The sequence below is a fragment of the Dipteris shenzhenensis genome, chromosome 1 (assembly GCF_047967505.1).
Source record: "Dipteris shenzhenensis isolate YYH24624 ecotype China chromosome 1, Dip_SZ_1.0, whole genome shotgun sequence".
Classification (NCBI taxonomy): Eukaryota; Viridiplantae; Streptophyta; class Polypodiopsida; order Gleicheniales; family Dipteridaceae; genus Dipteris; species Dipteris shenzhenensis.
This window is the reverse complement of record NC_141596.1, coordinates 65,305,567-65,328,501: the sequence shown is the minus strand read 5'-3', so window position 1 is coordinate 65,328,501 and position 22,935 is coordinate 65,305,567. Positions and strand designations below refer to the sequence as shown.

At 39.8% G+C, this 22,935-nt stretch overlaps 1 protein-coding gene across 2 annotated transcripts; it reads left to right on the top strand.

Moving 5' to 3' along the window:
- The first annotated feature begins 5,739 nt into the window (after positions 1-5,739).
- On the top strand, positions 5,740-7,887 carry LOC147906219 (uncharacterized). 2 transcript variants are annotated; one of them, XM_087377213.1, is made up of 3 exons: positions 5,740-5,913; positions 6,071-7,129; positions 7,415-7,887. In XM_087377213.1, the coding sequence occupies exons 2-3, from the start codon at positions 6,486-6,488 to the stop codon at positions 7,548-7,550; spliced, it is 780 nt and encodes a 259-aa protein (XP_087233339.1). In that variant the 5' UTR covers positions 5,740-5,913; positions 6,071-6,485; the 3' UTR covers positions 7,551-7,887. The 2 variants fall into 2 exon arrangements, with proteins under 2 accessions (XP_087233339.1, XP_087233331.1); XM_087377205.1 differs by having other exon boundaries at positions 5,740-7,129.
- Positions 7,888-22,935: the final 15,048 nt, after the last annotated feature.

Sequence of the window (22,935 nt, the reverse complement as noted above, 5' to 3'; positions counted from 1 at the left end):
TAGATGCATTAAAGGCCAAGTTGCATGAGGCCTTTGATATGAAGGATTTGGGATTTGCAGGTCATATTCTTGGTATGCGCATCACGCGTGATCGGAGTAGGAAACTCCTTTGGCTTTCACAAAAAGAGTATGTTACAAAAGTATTGCAGCGTTTCAATATGGAGGGGGGGAAGGCAGTGAGTACTCCATTGCCTCCATATGTGAAACTGAGTCATACAGATAGTCCCAAATCAGATGAGGAGAGGGCCATGATGGCCAAGGTTCCTTATGCATCAGCAGTTGGGAGTCTTATGTATGCTATGATAGCTACTAGACCAGACATTGCATTTGCAGTGGGAGTTGTTAGCCGGTATATGGCTAATCCAGGAAAGAGGCATTGGGAGGCAGTTAAGTGCATCATGAGGTACATGAAGGGTACCAAGGAGATGTGCATTTGCTTTGGTAAAGGAGACACGCGTGTACTTGGGTACACAGATTCAGACTATGCAGGGCATGTGGATAGTAGGAGATCCACTTCTGGTTATGTGTTCACCTTTGCAGGTGGTGCAGTGTCGTAGATGTCTCGTGCACAGAAGTGTGTTGCTTTGTCTACCACAGAGGCTGAGTATGTTGCAGCCACAAAGGGTTGCAAGGAGGCTATATGGCTTGATCGGCTAGTGGGAGATTTGGGGATTCATACAGGTGTACCGACATTGCATAGTGATTCCATGAGTGCTATTCAGCTAGCACGGAATCCGGTCTTTCATGCAAAGACCAAACACATTGAGGTCAGGTACCATTTCATCAGGGAGGTACTTGAGGACAAGCGCATAGAGCTTGTCAAGGTTCATACAGATGGTTCATACAGATGATAACCCTGCAGATATGCTGACGAAGAGTCTACCTAGTCAGCGGTTTGAGTATTGTCGTGTATTGATCGGCGTTGGATAGTATGCTCACTGGTTGTTCTCCCTTAAAGGCACATTGTCCTTTAAGTGGGAGGTTGTGGGGTTAAAGTTCACTGTGCCTTAACCCCAGTTATGTACAATACTCAAACACATATATAAATGAATGAAAAAGAAGATTAGGGTGGTTCTGCACCCACCAAAACTTGTGTGGCTCTTTGTCTCTCTCTCTCCTTCTTCCGTTCTTGCTTCCGTTGAGAGCACTCTCAGTGCATGTGTCACCTACTCCACCGGATCGCCCCATTGGGATCAGTATCTGTATCTTCCTGACCCTTAAGGCATTAGCCGTTGCTGGGTTAACCTTAGTGACGTGGACTGCATAAGGAATCTAAGAATGAATTGGGCATGTTTGTTTTGTGGATTTGGTTTCTCCAATTCTAAAAGGGATCCATACAATATTCGGGAGGGCATGTGTGATCAAGGGGTGTTAAAAAAACCCCCTACCTATGGATTTTATAACCTATATACACCCCTTCTATTAATTTTGAGATGATTTAAGTATCCCTTATATATGAAAATTTTCACTTTTTGAATTAAAAAACCCCTTATGTATGTAAAATTTTTGTAACTCCGTAAAAATATTAAACCCCTTCTGTTGAGTGCACGTGCTATCTTATATATTTCTTAGTGAACCCGCCCTGCCCCCCGCCCAAGGTGATAGTTGCATAATTGAAAGATAAGGAAGTCTTTCACATCTGTAGCATTGCACGGGCTGCATACTAATATGGAGGAAGGGGTCAAGCTGGAAACAAATAGTGTTGTTAAAGACCACAAGATGGAATGACAATAGGAAAGGATAGTACATTCATTAGGAGAGTAAGTGAGCCCATCCAGCTGGACTCTTCATAGATTGAAAGAACATGGAATGGGCCAATTGAACCAGATTTTTCATCATGGGAAAATGATGACAATGATCAAACCCTTTCACCATGGGAATATGATGACAATGATCAAACCATTTACAAGGAAATATATCATAGGCCATTACATCCACGCTAGAAGTTGATGCATCTACAACGCCGTTACATGATCCTCCTTGAATTCAATTGATTGTTTCACTTGATAGAAGTGCTGAAATATTAGATGTTGGTGAAGATGGAAGATATTTTTCAGGCTCTAATTCAGCATCGCGTGATAATTTTGAACGGATTTTGACTTTCTAGCATCATTGTTAGAGGCTGCCATGTGGAAGAAATGACAAAAATTCTTAATCCAATTGTGCAACTTGAACGATTTCACCTTAATGAGAACTAGAATAATGACGTAGCATCGTGCGCGTTCTCTACTAGTAATATTTAATGGCAAGTGCATGTGAAGAAATTCAGTGAAGAATACCTTCTAAAAATGGTTATTTTTATCATACTCAACAAATAACAATCTATTATGACAACTAGTCAGCACCACAAATTTTTTTTCCATGTTAGCATCATTAAGAAATTGACATCAAAAGTGTATATATGTTAATAAAAATAAAAAATTGAAACATTCACCATGATATGAAATTTTATATTCAAAATATTTAAAGTTTGACCTAGCTTTACATCTTTTATTCCAAAATTTGAGAGAATAGATATAAAGCCATACTTTTGCTTTGTCAATACTGTGAAAACTAAAAAAATAGCAAAGAAAACTTTGCCCTGTAAGCATCTGTTGTTTGAATGTTTGTAGGTGCTATCACATTATGTAACTTCCTCTTATATAGGTCCTGGGGCCTTTTAGGATTGACTCCTTTGAGGCTCAAATTACACTCATGATGCAATGGGATTACCTTCTAAAAGCATATCCTCTAGAGAGTCTAGAGAGGAAATCCATATGGGGAGTCCATGGATTTTAATTTTACTTAGCTTCTCAAAAATTGTTTTAACGCAATTGATCAATAAACTTTCAATCCTTGGATTGATAATTAGACTCAGTCTGTTCTTAAAAAGATAATTAGACATAGTCATGGCAACCACTTTATGTACCCACTTTTGGTCTTTTAAACATTAACATTGATTAATTAATTTACCACTAGTGAAAATGTCCATCCCACAAGAAAATTACATGTGCATCGATTATCATGACTTGTCAACAAGCACAATAATGAGATCAACCAAACATTATGACCTCTTCCTCTCAGCCTTGGGTGCAAGAAAATTTGTGTGCTTCAATTATCATGCCTTGACAAGAAAAATAATGAGATGCACAAGATGTTATTCCCTCCTCCCTCCCATTCTTGAAAGAAAATGGACAAGAATGGATCTAACCACTTTGTTCTTCCTTATACCCAATGATTTATGCATTCCTTTCTTTACATTGTTTTTGTATTTCTTTGTCATAAACTATTACCCTCTAGTATCTCTTTTTATTCATGAGGTCCTTCCCTTATTTGACACTATGCAAAAGAAAAGTCTTTAAGAGAGAAGTCCCTACTTGTGCCAAAAAGTCTCCTTTCGCGTGTGTGAACTTGATAGCCACTCCCATTCACTCATTGCACACCTATCTTTGATGTTACTCAACTTTGAATAAATGGATAGTCCATGCATAATTCTGGCTTAGGTCACATCCATATGTGTAGTATAATTTTAGCCCTTTTCTATTTAGCACTTCTATCCCTCTTAATTTTAAGAGTCAAAAGGCCATTCTATGAGCACATGCAATGAAGGCCCAATGCAAAACCTACTATGCTAAGCCATCCTAGAAGATTGACTAGCAAAGTTGTTGGGAGAAAAGATACTAAATATAAAACCTCTCTACAAAGGTTCTGTTAAAGTCACAACTTAGGAAGGATATCATGTTAAATACATTTTACTAATTGGGGCAACAAGGCCAAAGCATGATTTGGATGTAGGCAGGTTTTATGCAACAACTTTTAAGGGCAACCTCTAAAACCAAGGGAATAAATTTAACGTACATAGTCCATGCACTACCTTAAGCTTTAAGCTAGTGCATGGAATCTATAACGTAAGTAGCATAATTTTATTGGGTTTTTTTTAGAGTGGGCCCTTTTTTATTCAGTTCTAAGATTGTCACAAACAAATCATGCTTTCACCCAACCAGCTTAGGTCATTTATGTTTTCAATCAAAAGTACACTTCTTTTATCATAGACCACCTCACAAGAAGCATCTTAATACTGCCCAAGGTGGGCATCCTCCCCAAAAAAAAAGAAAAAAAGAAGAAAAAACATACTTAAACATCCCCACGATTCTATTACAAATCTGTGGACACATGTATGTGTGGGCAAAGACATCTTACTATAACTAAGAGGCCTAACATTCCATAGGGTAATAATTACGATTTTTGCCAACTTTTTTTGTGATCTTGTAATCATCTTCCTCTTTAACATTATTTAAATGTGATTTCTTGTGGAGTTTGATCCTCAACACATTTCATGCCCTTGGATATTATCCTTAGGGAACCCACTACCCAAAAAGAGCAACATTCTCTCCCTTATCTAGACTTCCACACATGTTTAAATATTGGTTTTTAACAACATTACTACACTAAATATTTTTTAAAATTGTAGACGCACCGATAATGACAACTCAAAAATATTAAAAAGTACTAATATCTAGTGCATACTTTGTTTATGTGTGAATTTCCATTTGAAAGTTAAAAACCTTGGAAATACAAGTTTTGAAAAAATAGTAAACATCTAGCTCAAACCACGTGTTGAGTTTTACAAGTCTTTGAAAATTGTTTAAATGAAGTTGTGAATTTGTTCTTATGCTCTAGCCTTAAAGATTGTCTCTTTGCCTTGCATTGAGGCAAATTCCTAAAACACTCTCTTTTGTTAATTTTGCTTAGCCAAGCTTAGGCAACCCCTCACTTAAACAACAAGAATACCTTTTGAAATCAACTAGGCATGCCACATGTGTCACATGATGGTTGTTCTCCTAATCTTACACAACAAGTAATGGTAGTGGGGTAAAAGGTTTTTATGACATGGATGTGTTTGGGTACGGGGAAAGAGTAGAGACACTTTGCCACCTCATATGAAGTGATGACCCTTGGAGGAGTACATATGGTGTATGCACCACATGGTTGCCATTACCTGAAGTGAAGGATGCTAACACCATCTTACATGAGCACAACCCACAACTAGCCTTAAGGAAAATAGATCCCCCCCTTCCCCTCACCCTCTCCCCCCCCTTAACACACACACACACACGTGCGGCCAATTGCGAGGGGCACATTGCTCATGGGCTATGCTGACAGGTAGCAAGAGTCTTCTCGAGGCCGAACTACATGAGTTGCTGTTGCTGCACAATAGATGAAGAACCCTAGGGGAAATTTGTGAAAATTTGGCATTAGGATGTTGGTTGTATGGACACCTTGTCTTCTAGGAGATGTAGGCATAACATGGTTCCCATTATGTGAAACCAACGCACCCGTCAGCACACACAGGGTGAATTCACCCGAATTGCCGTGGTGGTGCTCCATAAAATGCCATTAAGAGTGAAAGGATTTCAATTATGCGCCCTTTGAGAATGAATGTAAAGGTGAAATGGGCAACAAGCTCATCAATCTTGTGTCTCCAAAAGGACGTGCAAAAGTCAAGACTCCACACTTACAGGAACGTTCTTTCCAATTAAAGTTGTTGTGGTCGGCGAAGACGCTTCTGCGCAGGCCTCTCAAATCTCTCGTCAACACACAACCATTGGAAATCTCGCCGACGGATCGATCGATCGATCGAGAGAGAGAGATTGATTTGAGCGAAGCATTGGAAATCGAGAGAGAGAGAGAGAGAGAGAGAGAGAGAGAGAGATTTGAGCGAAGCATTGCAAATCAGAGAGAGAGAGAGAGAGAGAGAGAGAGAGATTTGAGCGAAGCATTGCAAATCTCGCGGAAGACAGCGTAGAATACAAAGACTTATCTCCGAGAGAGAAGGAGCTGAGATCGGACGGCTTCATCTCTGCTGGCGAAATTAGATCTGTCCAGCTTCGGATCTATGCTGTTCTTCACATAGGCTCGATCACACTGCGCTCTGTAGGCACAATTCACATTTCTGCGGCATAGAATCCAAAGCGGCTTGCTCAGAACGCATCCTCAGCGCTTCCGAATCGCAACATTTGGCATCGCAATTATTGTCAGAATGTGCGAGATGGTATACTGATCCACGATCCCCCTGGTTGTTGCTATGCAGGAGCACGACCTTTTGCAGTCCTGGAGATGGCAAGTAAACGAACAGTCCATGACAACTCAAAGGTTTTTTCGCGCAGTTTGAGAAGATGAATCGGTCGACAAGGGTTTTTCTTTCAGATCGCTACAGATTTGCTGGAATTGCCCCAGAAATCTTCAATCCATATCCATATATGGCTCTTGTAGATCGCCGACCGTTTCTGCCGCGCCCGCTACTTTTTTGCTCCATAACTCTCAAGTGCATCCCTCATCTCCTCGTACACTAGTGATCCCGTATTCAGACCTTGATTCTCGCTACAGATTTGGCCGCATAATCTTTCCACTAGACGTTCTCGGATTTGTTCCACTAGCTCTTCCGACTCAAGAAATCGATTGCCTGATTAGTCTTCTCTTTCACATGTTCAAATTTTCGTCTGGAAATGACTCCAATGGACGACGCCCTTTCCTTGGAGGCGGAGGCAGAAAAGGGCCTGGTTACGAAAAAGAAAAAGAAAATTTCGTTGTGGCAGAAACTCCAGAGGAAATGGGTTTCCATGGTGCAGCCTTTGCGGGCTTCCATACGGCTCCGAAGAAAACTCCGTGCCTGTTTTTGGTCCCGGCAGAATCTGCATTCACATCACAAAAGCTCGGATCATTGGCATTTCTACCCTGAAAAGAACCGACTGCAGAACGGCAAACATATACAGCACTCACATGTGCAATTTCACTTTCCCCATCCCAAAATAAGGATGCAATTCCATGGGCCTTGCGTTCTTCACTCGCATCCACGTCCCCATCGTTTCCACTCTGAAAACAGGTCAAATGAACAGAAAGAAAATTCCCATTCCCTTCCGCTTCCAAACGATGTTCCAAAGGGGTTCTTGGCTGTGTACGTGGGTGAAGAACATCAGCGGTTTGTGATCCCTGTGTTTTACTTGAATCATCCCCTTTTCGGGGAGTTGCTCAAAGGAACACAGGAGGAGTACGGCTTTGACCAGAAGGGAGCTCTCTTCATACCCTGTGAGGTTTCGGACTTTGAGCTACTACGATCTCGAATTGGAAGAAAGCATTGTTGCAAATCAAGGTATTTCAGCTCTGAAATCCAAAATGTTTAATATGTTGCTGCATCCACATTTTGTTGTCTGGTTACAGATCTGCTCCCATGATTAGCAGCCGATTCGTTCACATGCTGTGAGACTTCTTTCTTCACATCTTCTTGACTGATTCTTCACATCTTCTCCCTTTAGGAGTTGTGTTTTTAGCCTGCCCTTCATATGCTGTTGCTTCTGACAAAGCTCTTCTTGACAGGTTGCTTCTGTTGGGCTGGGAACAATTGTTTAAAGTTGTGTAGTGATTGTTGCTTGTTCAGGAGAAGGCAATGCGTGACAGATGGTGACCAGGAAGAGCATGGACATGTGCAGCGTCTCCTTCCTATGAATTACAGAGGTGCTCTGCATTCTAGTGGCAGGGGCAAACCGTGCATGAAGCAATTCCCCTGCTCCTAATAGTGATCAGGGCATGAAGAAACTGGTCCCTGTTGGGGTTACATTCTCAATCCTTAGCCTAGCTAAAGTGTATATTTAGTTCATCCACAAGATCCCCGCACATTAGCATTGGGAGATTTCTTATAATGTCTGGTTAACTCTTTATAGAAGGCTTCTATGTGTCTCATCCATATCTAAATTGGCTCCATTTGCAGCTTATATTTCCCATTGTTTGAGACTATGTGTGGTCTTTCACGTGCTGCCTATCTTCAAAAGTAGAATATTTAGGATACCAAGGACATCGTCCTCACTCATAGTAATGGGGTCAAGAAGCTAGGTCATAGGAGTGATAATTGGAGCTGACAATCCTTGTTCACAAATAGAACATGATAAATCCTTTACGTGAGCCTACATATTCATTTTGGGAATTCTCAATTATTTGTTTACTCTTATTATGCCTTAAATGATTTCTCCCGCTTATTATACCTTTTATGTGGGCATCCATTGCTACATTAGTTCAATGTGTACCTCTAATGCCTTGATTATGCTTGTATTTTCCATGTATAGTCTATCCTCAAAAGCATATTTGACTAATATATCTTAGGATCATAGGATTGTTTTATTGACATGACAAAAGCAATGATTATGTTCACAATTTTGGATGGAGATGTACATTCACTTGGTTTTCATAGTTATATAGGTGACTTTCGGAATCCAAATGAGAACCAATTTGTTAAAAGTTAAGATCATAAAGATTGCATTGAGCCACATGCATGTCATCTATGCATTGAGCCACAAGGTTGGAGATAAAGTTTTTGAGTCTTGAGAGCTCACAGAATTAAGACTTAAATGCGAGATGTGAAGGCTATTGGCATTTTTTCAAATACTAAACTATAACTAAGGGCAAGATAAAGCAACATGATTATATAGAAATAGCTGAAGCATCCTCTCTATAGCCACCAACCATATGAAGAAAGAGACTTGTAGATATGATAATAATTCGGATTTCATGAAAGATCCACATCATTGGAATATTTGCAATGACAATACATGGAGGTCCTCCTGGAAGTCCTATAGATATATTTGCAAGTGAGAGCTAGTGTCACTGTGTGGAGGCTCATGTGTGTGTGTATTTTCAAGTGCTTAGTTGATCATCCCTATATACATGTGACAACATATTTTGAGCTGCAACTATGGTTTTTATTGTATCTTTAAAAGAGAGAGTATATGATACATGTGATATGTTTAAAAATGGTGGAGAATGGAAGAAATGAAAGATATATCTTCAACTTATGCTCCTAGAGTTACTCGGTTAGAACATTATTGAAACCATCAAAAAACACAAGAGATAGTAAGAGCAACATACTGAGCATGGGTATAGATAGGTTTTGTAAGTCTTAATTGCCTTTTATTGCAATTAGTAGTAACCCAAGAACATGGCTAAAAGGAGAAATCTAGCCAGGTTTTTAAAAAAATGGATGGTTTGAGGTGACGTGGGATGTTGGTTCAAACTATCATACATAACTTATTAACGAATCGTAGTATGTTTTTGAATATAGGGCACCCTTCAGGCATTGTGACTTGCAAGCTTATTTTTAGGCAAACTCAAATTAAATTGACATCCATGCTAAATCTATTGATTTTAAGAGACCAAGCCACTTTGAGTTGTTATTCTAGTTCATTCATTCAATCCAAGTGGCAAAAGAGAAGGGGGAAAAAATCACTCCATAATGCCATTTGTTAGGCATTTGTTTGAGACTCCTCACAGATAAAAGAAATAGTTGCGATATCCCATGCTTTGGGTTAAGTGGATGGTCCTCTATTAGTCAAATAATGTAGCTACACCTCCACACTATGTGATGGGGTGTGTTTGACCTTCTTCAAAGTAACCCAAATGGAAAGGTTAGAGTTAAAACATGAAGGACTCTTATGCCCGTACACTAGGTGAGCCATCATCTAAGAGGGTAAGTGACCCTATGTATGGAGAAGGGAGTTGGTCATGACATTTCATTCATTCCGAATGTGATGATTTCTATAAATAATTAGGAACCACTCCATCCAAATGCAAGAGACATACCACAATCATAAAAAATCAAGCAAAAAAATGATTTACCAATGGAGAACTTTGCATTAAAAGAACCTTGTGCATGTTCAACATTCATATTAGTTGCTTTAAGAACTTGCATTCTAACAAAGTAGGAAATAGAAACTGCTTTCTATGTGCTAGCTAGCTATAGCATTACTTAGTGCCACTTGATTTTAATGGTATGAATCAAAATTTTTACACATATTGATTGTAGTTCTACCCCTCTCTTAGGGTTTCTATTGGAAAATGTTAGTACCAATAAAATACATCATTATTTAGGCTCACGCACTTGTTTGCAATTGTTATCACAAAGAAAGTTTGTTAGCTACTAAAGCAGTTGTATATAAGGTAAAAATAGGTACAAAATAAAAGCGGGTATATATTTTCATGTATAAGGTGAAAAAAATTCCCATGTACTATTGGAAGGACCCTACTAATGCACCTATGTATAAGGTAAAAATAGGTACAAAACAAAAAGGGTATATATTTTCATATATAAGGTGAAAAAAGTTCCAATGCAAAATCCTATCTAAACAAGTAATTCTAGAGTGCCAAGTCTTTTAGCAATACCTTTGCTTATGAAGACTACATAATCCCACATAGCAGATGCATATTATATGTCTAATAAGCAATATTGTGCATCTGTCTATTGAAAAAACCATTATTGTTCATTATGGTGCGTTTGCTTATTAAAAAGACTTCAACAAAACCACATCATACTTTTGTATATATCCATGAGTGAATTCAAATAAGTATAGTATTATTATTATTATTTAATATCATTTATTGCAATCACTAAGTCCAATAACAATATATTATTTAAAGACTACTACAAAAGAAAGTACTATATAATAATATTGTTATTATTGTATGAAATAATTATAATATAATATATAGAGTATCTACTTTGAAAATATATTCTCGTTATTATCTACCAATGGGAGGGGAAGGGATTTTCTTTTTTAAAACTAATTGCCCAACATGTAGCACGTGGGGTCCACCAACATGTAATGTGTGCCACATGTTGGCCTTCTTAAAAAAAAAAAAAACTAACAATGGGAGGGGAGGGGTTTTCTTTAAAAAGAAACTAATCATCCAACATGTAGCACACGCCACATGTTGGCTTCCTTTTTTTTTGGCCAAGGCAACATGTAGGAGGTAGTGAAGGAGGAGGAGGAGAAGGCAGTACAAGGAGGTGGTGGATAGTGTTGCAGGAGGGAGGAGAAGGCAACGAAGGAGGTGGTGGAGGAGGAGAAGGACATAATGAAGGAGGTGGAGGGGAGGAGGAGGAGGAGAAAAGGACTAGGGAAAAGGGAAGGAGGTTGTGAAGGAGGCAGCAGTGATAGTGAAGGTGGTGAAGAAAGAGGTGGCCATGAAGCGTTTTTTTACAAAAAAAAATAATTGCCCAACATGTAGCACACAATACATGTTGCCTTCCTTTTTTTTTGCCAAGGCAGTGTGTAGGAGGCGGTAAAGGAGGAGAAGGAGAAGGTGGTAGAAGGAAGCAATAGAAGAGAATTGGAGGAGGGAGGAGGCTATGAGGGAGGTGATGAAGGAGGAGGCGCCAGTGAAGGTATTGAATAAGGGGGCAATGAAGGAGGATGAGGAGGTGGTAAAGGAGGAGTAGGAGGCAACGAAGGAGGCCATAAAAGAAGAGGGAGGTAGCGAAGGAGGCCACGAGGGAGAAAGAGGAGGTAGCAAAGGAGGCCACAAAGGTAGAGAAGGAGGTAGCAATGGACGCCACAAAGGAGGCAATGAAGGAGGAGGAGACCATTGGAGGAGATCAATCGAGGAGGGAGGAGGAGGAGAGGGGGAGGGAGTACCTTAGAGGGGCAGGGGGAGAAAAAATCTTGAAGTCAATGGGAGCTTGAGTGGTAAAGATTGTGATAATGATGGAGTAGTGCTATGAGTTTTGTATAGCTTTTAGGGTTTATTTTTTGTTTTTTGTTTTTTAATCTTTAAAATCTACATAAGAGGCACTTCTTCTTCCTCCTTTATTCCATCGGTGAGAGTTTCTATGCATGCTTACAATGTATATATCTATTATGGAAAAAAAGAAAGAAAGTACAAGTTAATGGCTCTTAAACATAAGGTGTATGCTCTTTACTTATAAGGTCTATTGTTTTTAGAAAAAAATTCAAATCTCAAGTCTTCTTGACATATAACTCATTGTAAGGGAAAAAAAATGAAATGAAGCAACAAGTTTATTGCTATCCAACATATGGCATGTGCCACACCTATAGGGGGTCTGTTATTTGTGGGAAATAATTCGAAATCTCTAGTTTTTTAAAAATGACCTCATTGTGAGGATTAAAAAAAAAAAGAATCAAGCATGTACATTTTGCATATGCCACACCTACACAGAGAGAAGTCTCTTATTCTTGAAAAAAACATCAAAAACTTGAGCTAAAATATGCTTCCAACTTTGGAAATTCTTAAATCACTTTGATACCAAAATCTCATATTTGAATTTTTAAGATTCAATTTGATAACAAAAAAAGAGGGTTTTTTCAAAACACGTTTCTAGATTTTAATTTAATACGATTTTAATACCACAAAATGAGGTCTTAGGGCTTAAGGTTTAGATCTTAACCAAGTAACTTTTAGAAACATTAAATCCTATTCTATTTTTCCATTGCTAATCTATTTTCTCAACGTAGGCTTTCATTTTGCAAGAGGGTTGTTGCATGGGAGAAATGAAGTGGTTGCCTTTAGACAAAGTCTTGATCCCATGAAAGTGTGTCATGTTTTTACATTGTGGTGATAGAAGATGTGTGCTGATGATCACCAAGGTAATTTTCCCTAAATTATGATTAAAATATTGACATGGAGACTTTAAAACATGGGTGATTTGTTACAATGTGAAATTATTGATATGTAAGCAGAAAGAATTGTTTGTCTAGAGAAGTATCAGTAGTTGGAAAATTTAAGGGCTATGTTCATAATATACTTTGTATATCAATTGAGGTATGCTCATAACTTTGTATATCAATTGAGGTAATTAAGTTGGCATGTCAAGGCATAATACAAAAAGCAATGGATAGTAGTTCATACTTACAACTTCATAACACTATCACATGGGGGGTACCTTTCTTAAAAGCACCTTTGTGTAAAAAGGTCCCCTTCAATGTGATGGAAGACAAAAGGATGTACTACCAAAATAATGGAAGATGGTGAAAATCCTACATCACAAAAAAAAGACACGAGAATGTACTACCAAAATAATTGAAGATGGTAAACCTTGGATCACAAAGGAAAGGGCTTGGTGGGGTAAGTGATGCACTATAGGGATTGATGATGTTAGTAACATTGACCATGAAGTTATTATTGGAATTGAGGATATAGATGTTGCTTGTGGGATAATTGATGCACTAATAGGGTTTGATGAGATAGTGATAAATTTAGTGACATTAGCCATTAAGTTCTCACTAGAATTGAGAATATAGATACCATTTTTGGGATAACTAATGCACTAACAAGGATTGATGATAAATTTAGTGACATTGGCCATGAAGTTCCTACTAGAATTGAGGATATAGATCCCATTTGTGGCATAAGTGATGCAATAGCAAGGATTGATATATTAGTGACATTGGCCATGAAGTTCTTATTGGAATAGAGGACATAGATGTCAGTTGTGGGCCGATTGATAACAATAGTGACATTGGCCATGAAGTTCATACAAAATTGAAGGATATAAATAACACAACTTCTATAAATAACACAACTTCTTCAACAAGTAAGATTGAGTAAAGTTCTTCTAGTGTCAAAATTTTCCATTGAATGGCAATACTCTAGACTAGATTCTTGTATCCCTCTCCTAGTCCATTCAGGATGACTTGAACCATTTCTACTGGATTCATAGTCTCTCTTGCTGCTCTGAGTTGATTGTTGTAGTCTTTGATCCTGAGTACGTAAGCATGACCAGTTTCGCTGCTCTTGCAAAAACTTTGGTTGATTGGTTTTCTGAGTGTGAGAATCCTGGAAGTGTTCTTTGACTCATAGAGAGCTGCGAACATATCCCATGCTTCTTTTGATGTCTTGATGGTGTTGAGTTGTCCTAGCATGACATCTTGCACATTTTGCTTGATCAGATGATATGCATACTTATCTTTCTTATCCCATTTTGCCTGTGCTCGGGCAATGGCAGGATCTGCTACAAGTAGTGCGAAAACTGTTTGTGTAGCTTGAGATCCCACTATGGATCCCGTTGCTGGTGGTGTGACAATAGGTGGAGTAGAGCTATTGATGTGGATGGATTGTCCAATGGTCTAGGTGTAGATCCATCGACATACTCCCATTTGTCCTGAAGTACAAGAATGGTCTCCATTTGGTATTTCCATGTGTCGTAATTGGAGTTGTCTAGCTTAGCAGATGCCTACAGATTGAGGTTGCTAGATGTAGACATGGTGCACGAAATGTACTCAAAGTGTCGTGAAAATCACTGTCGGAATGAACTGCAAAACACTCACTGTGGCAAGTGAAATCTGAGCTGTCGGCGGTGAAGGTAGAATTGCAATATCTAATCCGATTTGAATTACAAGGCTTGTGTCAAATGATGCCGGGAATAGCCAAGAGGCTTTACAAGGCTTGAAATAAAGTGCACAATGCTGTGAAGTAGCCAAATAGGCTTTACAATGATGGCATGTGTGTGTGAAATCAAATCATGTGCTATTTGCCCATTGATCAATCGGTCAATGCCTCTGAACACTTTGAAGTCTGCTCACTGAACTGATGAACGTCAGGTTTCAGGTAATGTGATGATGTGAAACCGTATGTGAGCGTAGGGACTGACTTCGAGTAGGAACTAGTCGAGAATTTTGGGCATGGCTTAGATTGGCAACTTGGAGAAATTCAAATCGTCTCCTCTATGGCGATCTACTCTACTTTGATCTAGATTGACCCAAAACAACCATCCACTTTCTCTTGTTCTCCGGTGCCATTCTCTCTTCAACAAGCATTCCTCTACTTTCACCACGACGAGCCATTCCATTCTCTCTTCGACAAGAATTCCTCGTTGCATCACTGTTGTTGTGATGCTCTTAAACTTTCAAGACAATAATCTCCTTTCACCTTTTATTCGCTTGTTCTCAGTTTTGTTCATTTTTGTTAATGTCTTACTATTTTGGTGTGTGTTTCTTTGACTTTGCAAGTATTAGAGTGAGGATTTGAGATGGCAACCAAAAGCTTTGGTCATGCCACTAGGAAACGGTTTGTCGCTCTACTTGGCGAAGATGTGGATGTACAAAGTATCTCTTTGCCACGAAGACCTACCTCACTAATCTTATGTGTAGAAGTTTCCAATATTGTGAATGTGGACGGTAGTTGGAAAAGGATAGCAGTGGCAAAAGGAGATTGGGTTCTAATGCAACACAACAAGCGGAGAAAGCAACAATCACCTAACAATTTTTGGCTTCTTGGAAGGGCAGAGTGAAAGAATTTAGAGTAAAAAAGGAAGGCACAAGATGCATCAGAGAGGTTTGGATACAAATAAAGCTATTGACTCCAGGTATTACTTGCAACCAAAAAAAAAAAAGTTGACATTTGATGTATTAATACAAAATGATTACAAGTATCATCTGTTTTTCTATTATTGCTCAGAATCTCTCTCTTGACTTTTTTATAGTGGAGACTCCTTCTGAGAATCTTCCACATGCTGCTCAGGTTGCTGCTGCTGTGGATCCTGCTACTGTACATCCTGCTGCTGCACATCCTCCATCGGTACTGCCTCCTCGTGCATCGACTCCTGCTGTCCCTACCTCCTCGTCCATGGTCTTGGGCTTGGGCTTGTGCTACTTTGATGTCCCTGCCTCCTCGTGCATAGGCTCGGGCTTTTGTGGTAGCTCTGCCTGGAAAAGATCAACTGTAGGTTCTCCTTCCACATCCTTCGAGAATTGTTTGACCAGCTCAACAATACTGACACCTTCTAGAATATCTTCTAGATTGCTAGTGATAGGGACATTTTGAGCCTCTTGTTCAACCCAGAGATCCTCAGGGCCTTTTGAGCCCTCTCATATATGGATTGTTTGGTCTGGTGCTAGACAAGGGGAAGAGACCTCTAGCAGCTTTAATATTATCTTTGCTATGAAGCTATGTACATATTCAGAGCCAAAATTATCCTCTTTCATCTGCAATAAAAACAAAGAATGTTTTCAATCTTTTTTATATCAATGCATCGAATTTAGAACTTCTTAAATAGTATGCAATAAAAGTACTCACAAATTCAGGATGTTTCTCTGAAAAGTATGTGTCCATCATATATTTTGCACTTATTAGAGTCCTCCATCCCCAAGAGAAAGGATTCTCTTGTTGTGGTGTCTGTTTTATCAAAATAGAAAGCTAAGATGTATATTGGACTATGAAGAGTGCAAAAATAAGAGGGAGATAAAGATAAGTGACAATGATTATTGTACTTGCAATTGCATTGGTTGAGTTGAATCTAACATCTTTAAATTTGGATCATGAAGGTCTAGTGCATCCATTAGTCTTTTGAGACAGTTGCAATAGGAATGAAGGACAACAAATTTTAAAATTCATACTTCTGCATGTAAAAGCAATATGGCTGACTTTTCAAGAGAAAACCTAAAAATTGCGTTTTAGAGCAGAAGTATGGGGAATGATTAACTTACAATTCTAAATCCTGGTGGGTACTGTGATGCCAAAAATTGATATTTTTTATTTGGCATTGGTATTGTTTTCTTCTATGTTTTATAAGAGTTTGAGTATCAAGTGATAGCCTAGCGGCTCTCACTTATTTCTATTTTCTAAGATATTGTATGGGATTGAGAGGATGAGTGGAATGGATCATTGTAAATACCATGTGTATGAATGATAAATACCTTGGTATGGGGTGAGAGTTATTTGTGTATGGGATATTATGGGGTTTGTAGAAAATAGGAAGAGTGAGTCATATAAAGAGGTGGGCTCATGTCCATGTGTTCCAATAATATAAGAGAGGCCACATGCCAAGCATGTGGAAGGCATGTGGAGGAGTGTGGAGTCAAGAGGAGTCCTTCTAGAATTCCTATGTGGAATAAGGAGGATGTGGACAGATGGAAAAGAGAGGGTCCCTATGGGCTCCATGTGGGGAGACTCTTGACTTTGTCAATATATTAAGAGTCTTGAGCATCTTTTGATGGGACACATGGAAAGAGTAGCCAAAACGGACATGGATGGTGACATACGGGCTTATGTGATTGATGGGGAAAGGAATCTATAGGCAGCAATTGTAAATGGGTGAAGCAGGGTGACAAAATCTCTATAAAAGGAGCCCTCCTCTCCCTTGTTCATCATCTCTTCCACCATTAGGCCTCATGTTGCTATAGCTCTAGTCTCCTCAAGCCTCTTCCATGAGCCTTCTCTACCTCTTGTAGATATTCTCTTATGTAGACTCTTGAGTCCATCTCTCTCTAGTTCATTCTCTCTCTATGAGTAGTCTTGGAGCTTTCGCTCCCTCTTGTACGTATGAAACCTCTTCTTCTCCCTTGTGTTTGTAGTATTTTAAGTTACATTAGAGTGGAGTCTCACTCTATTGGTAATGAAGGTCACTTCAGGTTCTCTCTCTTGAGTGTCTCTTCCCTTTTTCCATTGCTTTCTCTTCCAAAGTGCTCAGAAGTGTTGTTTATTCGGTCACTCATTGCGCATACATGGTTTATCTATTTCCCAAGCCACAAAGGGGGCTATTCCTTCCCTCCTAGGCAACCTCTATGGGACTTGGATCGTTGATGAAGTCTAAGCATGGAGGTAGTATTCTCCCAAGTTGGCACCAGTAGAAGGAGTAGGTGTTTTTGATGACAATTTGACCCTCTATCAGTATTCTTCAATTATTGTATTAGATGTTAAACCAAAAATCTATGACTCTGTGTGTGTGACTGTTTCTTTTTCAGATAGTTTTTACTCCCGTCTAGTAAACTGCCCATATCTTTCCGACGGCTTCTCTGTTTCTTACGAAACTTATATCAGAGCTAAGCCCATTCTAAGCATCTCAATATGTGACTGAAAATTTTATATCATGTCTCTGCTGAAAGTTATGGGTCTCTGTGTCTTATGACAGTTTGGAGAGGAGGTGCAATGTTTTCTCGAAACTTACCCATCCAACCCAATCAGCACCTTCAAACTCCTCAATATATATCAGTTCATGTCATGTTGAGCCACAAGATCTTCTTTCAACAATGTATCGCTCTTCTCTTTGGTGCAGATCAGCTTGCTGAGATTATGACCTCTGCTGATCCTTTCCTTCTCCCTATGCTTGAGTACAACATCACTTGGGATGTTACCATCTTCATTCTCATCTAAGGGAGGATAGTATGGTGTGGTCTCTTGGTATAAAAGCTTTTTTTTTTAATGTCCCCTTCCCAGTGATGAATATCTCTATCACTCAGTTTGAAAGCAATAGGAAGTGAAAAGGTGCGTGAAGTTTATTACCCCCAACTTCATGTCACATCTTTTTGGTGGAGATGCCAGGTATGTTTAGTATTGGAGTCATCCCACCTTACTAAATGGTCTCGGGTGTACTTGATTGCATGTTATGCCTAGTATAGGTATGTGTTTTTTGATGTGATAAAGAAGATGCCTGGAAGAACTCCGTTAGAAGAGATTGTAGCCTGTTTAAGAGAAGTAGAAGATTGTGAAGGTGATGATCAAGCTATTCGCATGGTCATCATGATCATATCCTTTATGTTTGCACTCTTGAATATGTTGGTGAATCGACAATGCCGGCAGTAGGCACAATGATAGATTGGGAATTGTTTCATGCACTGGCAGCTTGGTGTGAAGAAGAGTTGAGTCTTTGGGTAGTTTTTGACTATAACAGTGGAGTGGTGATTCTCAATGCTTTCAACTTCTTTTGCAAATGATGAAGAGTACAATATCTTGAAGCTGTTATGTGCACTTACAATTGTGAGACAAGGGTGATTCTTGAATGCATATATACACAATGTTTTCATGGTGCTGGTTGGTGGTCACTTATTTTTGAAGATTTTGTTGAGGATCACATTGTGGAGGGTTTTCAACAAGTAGTTATGCATAATCAGTTGGTCTTGGTATATTAAGTCTCTGTGGGATCTTGTTTGGGATATTATTTGGATCTTGGTGTTTCCTTTTTGTGTTTCATCATGGTGAAGATTCTAGTGTTTCAAGGGAACCAAGGGGAAGACCCGGAGTCTTATCTTCGGGATTTTGTTCGAGGATGCTGGCTTTTTGGATGGTCCATGAAGGATCAAGCGGAGATTTGGCCTGATTTTCTTGAAGGTGTAGCCTTGAGTTGGCATAAGGCCTTGTTGGACTCTACCAAGGAGGACTGGAACCAAGTGGTGGCTTGCAATGAAGTAGTGATTTGGGGCAAGGGAGTCGCCAAATTCTTTGATGTTGCAGTTGGACCCGTTCTATCAAGGAGAGGGTGAGATGGTCGCGTTGGCAATCCGATATGAAACTTTATGGACAAAGTATGAAAGGGCAGCTTTGCGAGCTGTGGCATCTACATCATCAGCCCCTCAAAGTCTCGTAGGGATGGAGCACTTAAAGATGAGCAAATTTGTTATGGCTTTGGAGCCTCATCTTTACTCAAAAGTAATGAGTAAAGATCCAACAACATACGTGGAGGCACTTTGTATTACGACCAAGAAAGAAGCTTCTCTAAAGATCGAATCCTCTTTTGTGACTTCAACAGCTTCAACTTCTAAGGTGGAGGTAATGGGCACTCCTCAGGTACCAAAGTCCTCTGAGTTAAATCATAATATCTCCCAATTGATGGCAAAGTTTGCTGATTTGAAATTGCATATGGTTAATGCATGACAACCTAGAGCACCAAAGAGTGAAGACAGGCCTCGAGATAAGAGTGGGGTCACTTGCTATGAATGTAATGAAAAAGGTCACTATCATCTCGAGTGTCCTAGATTGAGAAAGAAAGAAGAAAAACAAGTATCCTTGTTAGAAGCTTCTTCAGGGGATGAGGAAAGAGAGGTAATGATGGCTAAATGGGGGCGTGGTAAAGCAAAAGAAGAAGAAGAAAGAAAGGAAGAAGTAGATGAGGAACATCAGGAAGAGGAACGCCGTATTAAGAAAAAGAGGGCATTTAGAAGGAGAATTAGCCAGTCAGACTTTCCTTTAGGACAAGGCATTGGAAGCTATGACTTGTTGTCCGACCTTAAAGAAAAGGAAGCTCATATAACCTTTGGTCAATTACTTGCTTTGTCTCCGAAACTATGGAAGGAATGGGGAAAGCTAGCAAGCACAAGAGTGTCAAAGAAGAAAAGTACCATTCCTATTGTTCAAAAGGTAGATATAGAGGTTCGTGATAATGTACCTGTGGTTGATATGATCATTGATGGTCAAGTGATTTCTAATGTTTACATTGTTTACATTGATGGGGAGGTGCATCGATTAATGTCATGAGTGAGAAGACCATGATGGATGCTGATTTAAAATACTCTAGTACTACCTCTCCTTATCGCATCAAATTGGCTGACAACACTAGGGTTAAGACCTTGGGAGTTGTGAAGAATCTAGCAGTGAATGTATGTGGGATTTCTGTGCCGACTACTTTTCAGGTGATCCCTACCAAGCCAGATGCACGTGCCTATCCATTGATTTTGGGAAGGCCTTGGCTACGCAAGGTGAAGGCTGTTCAAAAGTGGGACTAGAGAATTGATTTTGTAGGGAAATGATAAGAAGGTGTGCTACAACATTAGAAGTTGCAAAAAGGAAGTTGTCAAGGAGGAGTCTTCAATGAGTTCGAGCTTTGACTTAACCGATGAAGAAGAACAGATAGGGTGTAGCTCCGAGGAGTTCAGCTCAGAGGGTGAGGTGGAAGGAGTGGCCTTTGGTCTTTGTCTTGGTGCTAATCAGGATGAGTCAGGAGGGAACAAGGTGGTGGTACAAGAAGATCCTATAGAGACACTTCATGTGGAGGATGTGGAGCACACTAAACGACACCAACACAATGAAGAGCTTCTTGGTGATTCTCTATCAGGTAGTGAGAAGCTCCAGTACTTGGATATGTTAGATGAGTTTCCATATCTCTTTGCAACAAGCTATTCACAGGTTCGACCAGTCTCTCTTGTGGAGCACAAGATTGAGTTAAAGCCAGAAAGCAAGCCAGTTGTGCAACGCTTAAGGCGATTGGGGGTGATCCAAGCTAAGGCACTAAAGAAAGAGGTAACACAACTACTTGAGGCGGGATTCATCTTTCTTATTGATGATTTAGAATGGATATCTCCTGTAGTTATCACACCAAAGAAAGGAAATAAGTGGCAGGTTTGTGTGGACCTTCGTCCTTTGAATGCATGCACTAAGAGGGATCATTTTCCTTTGCCATTCCAAGATGAAATACTAGGCCAAGTGGCAGGGCATGAGATGTATTCTGTATGTGATGGGTATTCTGGGTACTTTCAAATTCGTATTCGAGAGGAAGATCAAAAGAAAACATCATTTGTCACACCTTGGGGAGTTTTTTCTCACAGAGTGATGCCTTTTGGATTGACCAATGCACGAGCTATATTTCAAAGGTTCATGAGTCAAGTGCTCGAGCCTTACTTGGGAAAGTTCATAAGGGTGTTTTTGGATGAATTTTGCATTTATTCTCAGCGCATAGATCACATGGAGAAGTTAAAGATGGCCTTAGCTAGGATTGATGAAGCAAAAGGGTGTCTAAATCCTAGCAAGTGTCATTTGGCTCAAACAAAAGTAGTCTTGTTGGGACATATTGTGTCTGAAGAAGGCCTACAAATGGATCCTAACAAGGTTCAAGCAATCATGGCATTGCCAAGTCCTGAGAGTGTCACTGGTGTTTGCAGAATTCTAGGAAAAAGCAAGTATTATCAACGCTTTTGTGATGATTTCACAGAGATAGTGCATCCCATGAACTTGTTGACAAGAAAAGGAGTTTCTTTCCAATGGGGTGTGGAGCAACAAGAGTCTTTTCAGCAACTTAAGGAGGCCATGAGTAAGGGCCCAATATTGAAGCCCCCTGATTGGTCTCAAGATTTTTATGTAAATCCAAGTGTATCTTTGCATTCAGTTGGTGTTGTATTGCTACAAAAAGGAGAGGCAGGTAAAATGCAACCCATCTATTATGCCAGCTGACAGCTTACAGAGGTGGAAATAAGGTATGAAGAAATGGAGCAGCAAGCCCTCTCTTTGGTGTTTTCAGTCAGAAAGTTTCGCTCCTATTTATTACCTCGGCCATTTTTCTTCCTTACCTCTTAGTCTATATTAACATATCTAGTTCGCAAGCCTAATCCTGGGGGGAGATTTGTCAGAGCTTCAAGAGTTCTCTTTCTCTTTTGTCACTGAAAATACCACTAGGTCCATTATGGCAGATTTGCTACGGTAGGATCTAAGAGAAGAAAAGAAATATAAGGAGGACATTAATGATGAAAAGGAGACACCACCAACAGCTTTTGTCTTGTATTTTGATGGGGCTTTTAGTCCTTCAAATCAAAGGGCAGATGAGTTAGCTACTTAAGCCATTGTAGTACAAGACCAGGGGGAGGTTTCTTTGGTAAACACTGGATGGCCAGAACTGCAAGATGTTCAGCAATATGTGGAAGAAGGCATGTTTCCTCAAGGTTTAACTCCATAACAAAAGCAGAGATTGGTAAGGAAGGCTTGTCCCTATACTATTGTTGATGACATTCTTTATAAATTGGGAAAAGATAAGGTGCTCCGTTGGGTGGTCCATCCCATGGAGACTAGGAGAATCCTAGAATGTGTCATGAATGCTCCGGTCATTTTGCTTCAGCGAGCACAACTAGGAGATGTGAGAGAGGAGAGCACACACAAAGGAATACGGAGACACCAATGGTGGTGGAGCAAAAGCTCCTCCAGCTTATTCCTCTATCATATATATATGAGTATACATGGGCACTGTACAAGTGGGTGGGCACACTGCCCTTTACCCCAACAACCTCCCACTTAAAGGCAGTGTGCCTTTAAGGGAGTATAGTACACATATAATACAATCAGCCATAGGCTGAAAAACAAGATGACCACACCATCATCCTATGCCCATCGGCACTTTACAATGTGCAAAGTGCATAGAGGATAAGCTGCTAGCAGACATCAAGTTTGCAGGATAGAAAATGACAAGCTGTAGATGCCTGTCAACCAAGATCTCATGCCAGATCTCACTGGGAGAGTGAACTCTCACCACCACGTGCTCCTGTGCTAAGTCCATAGCACTCGAACTGTCACTGTGCAGAGAAAATGTCTCTGTACCACCTGTGACCATAAGCACATAACCTACAATAGACCTCTGCTGGTATACCCAACCTGCATCACCTGCATGCTGCTCCTGGAAGCATAAGGACCTGATGTCCACAA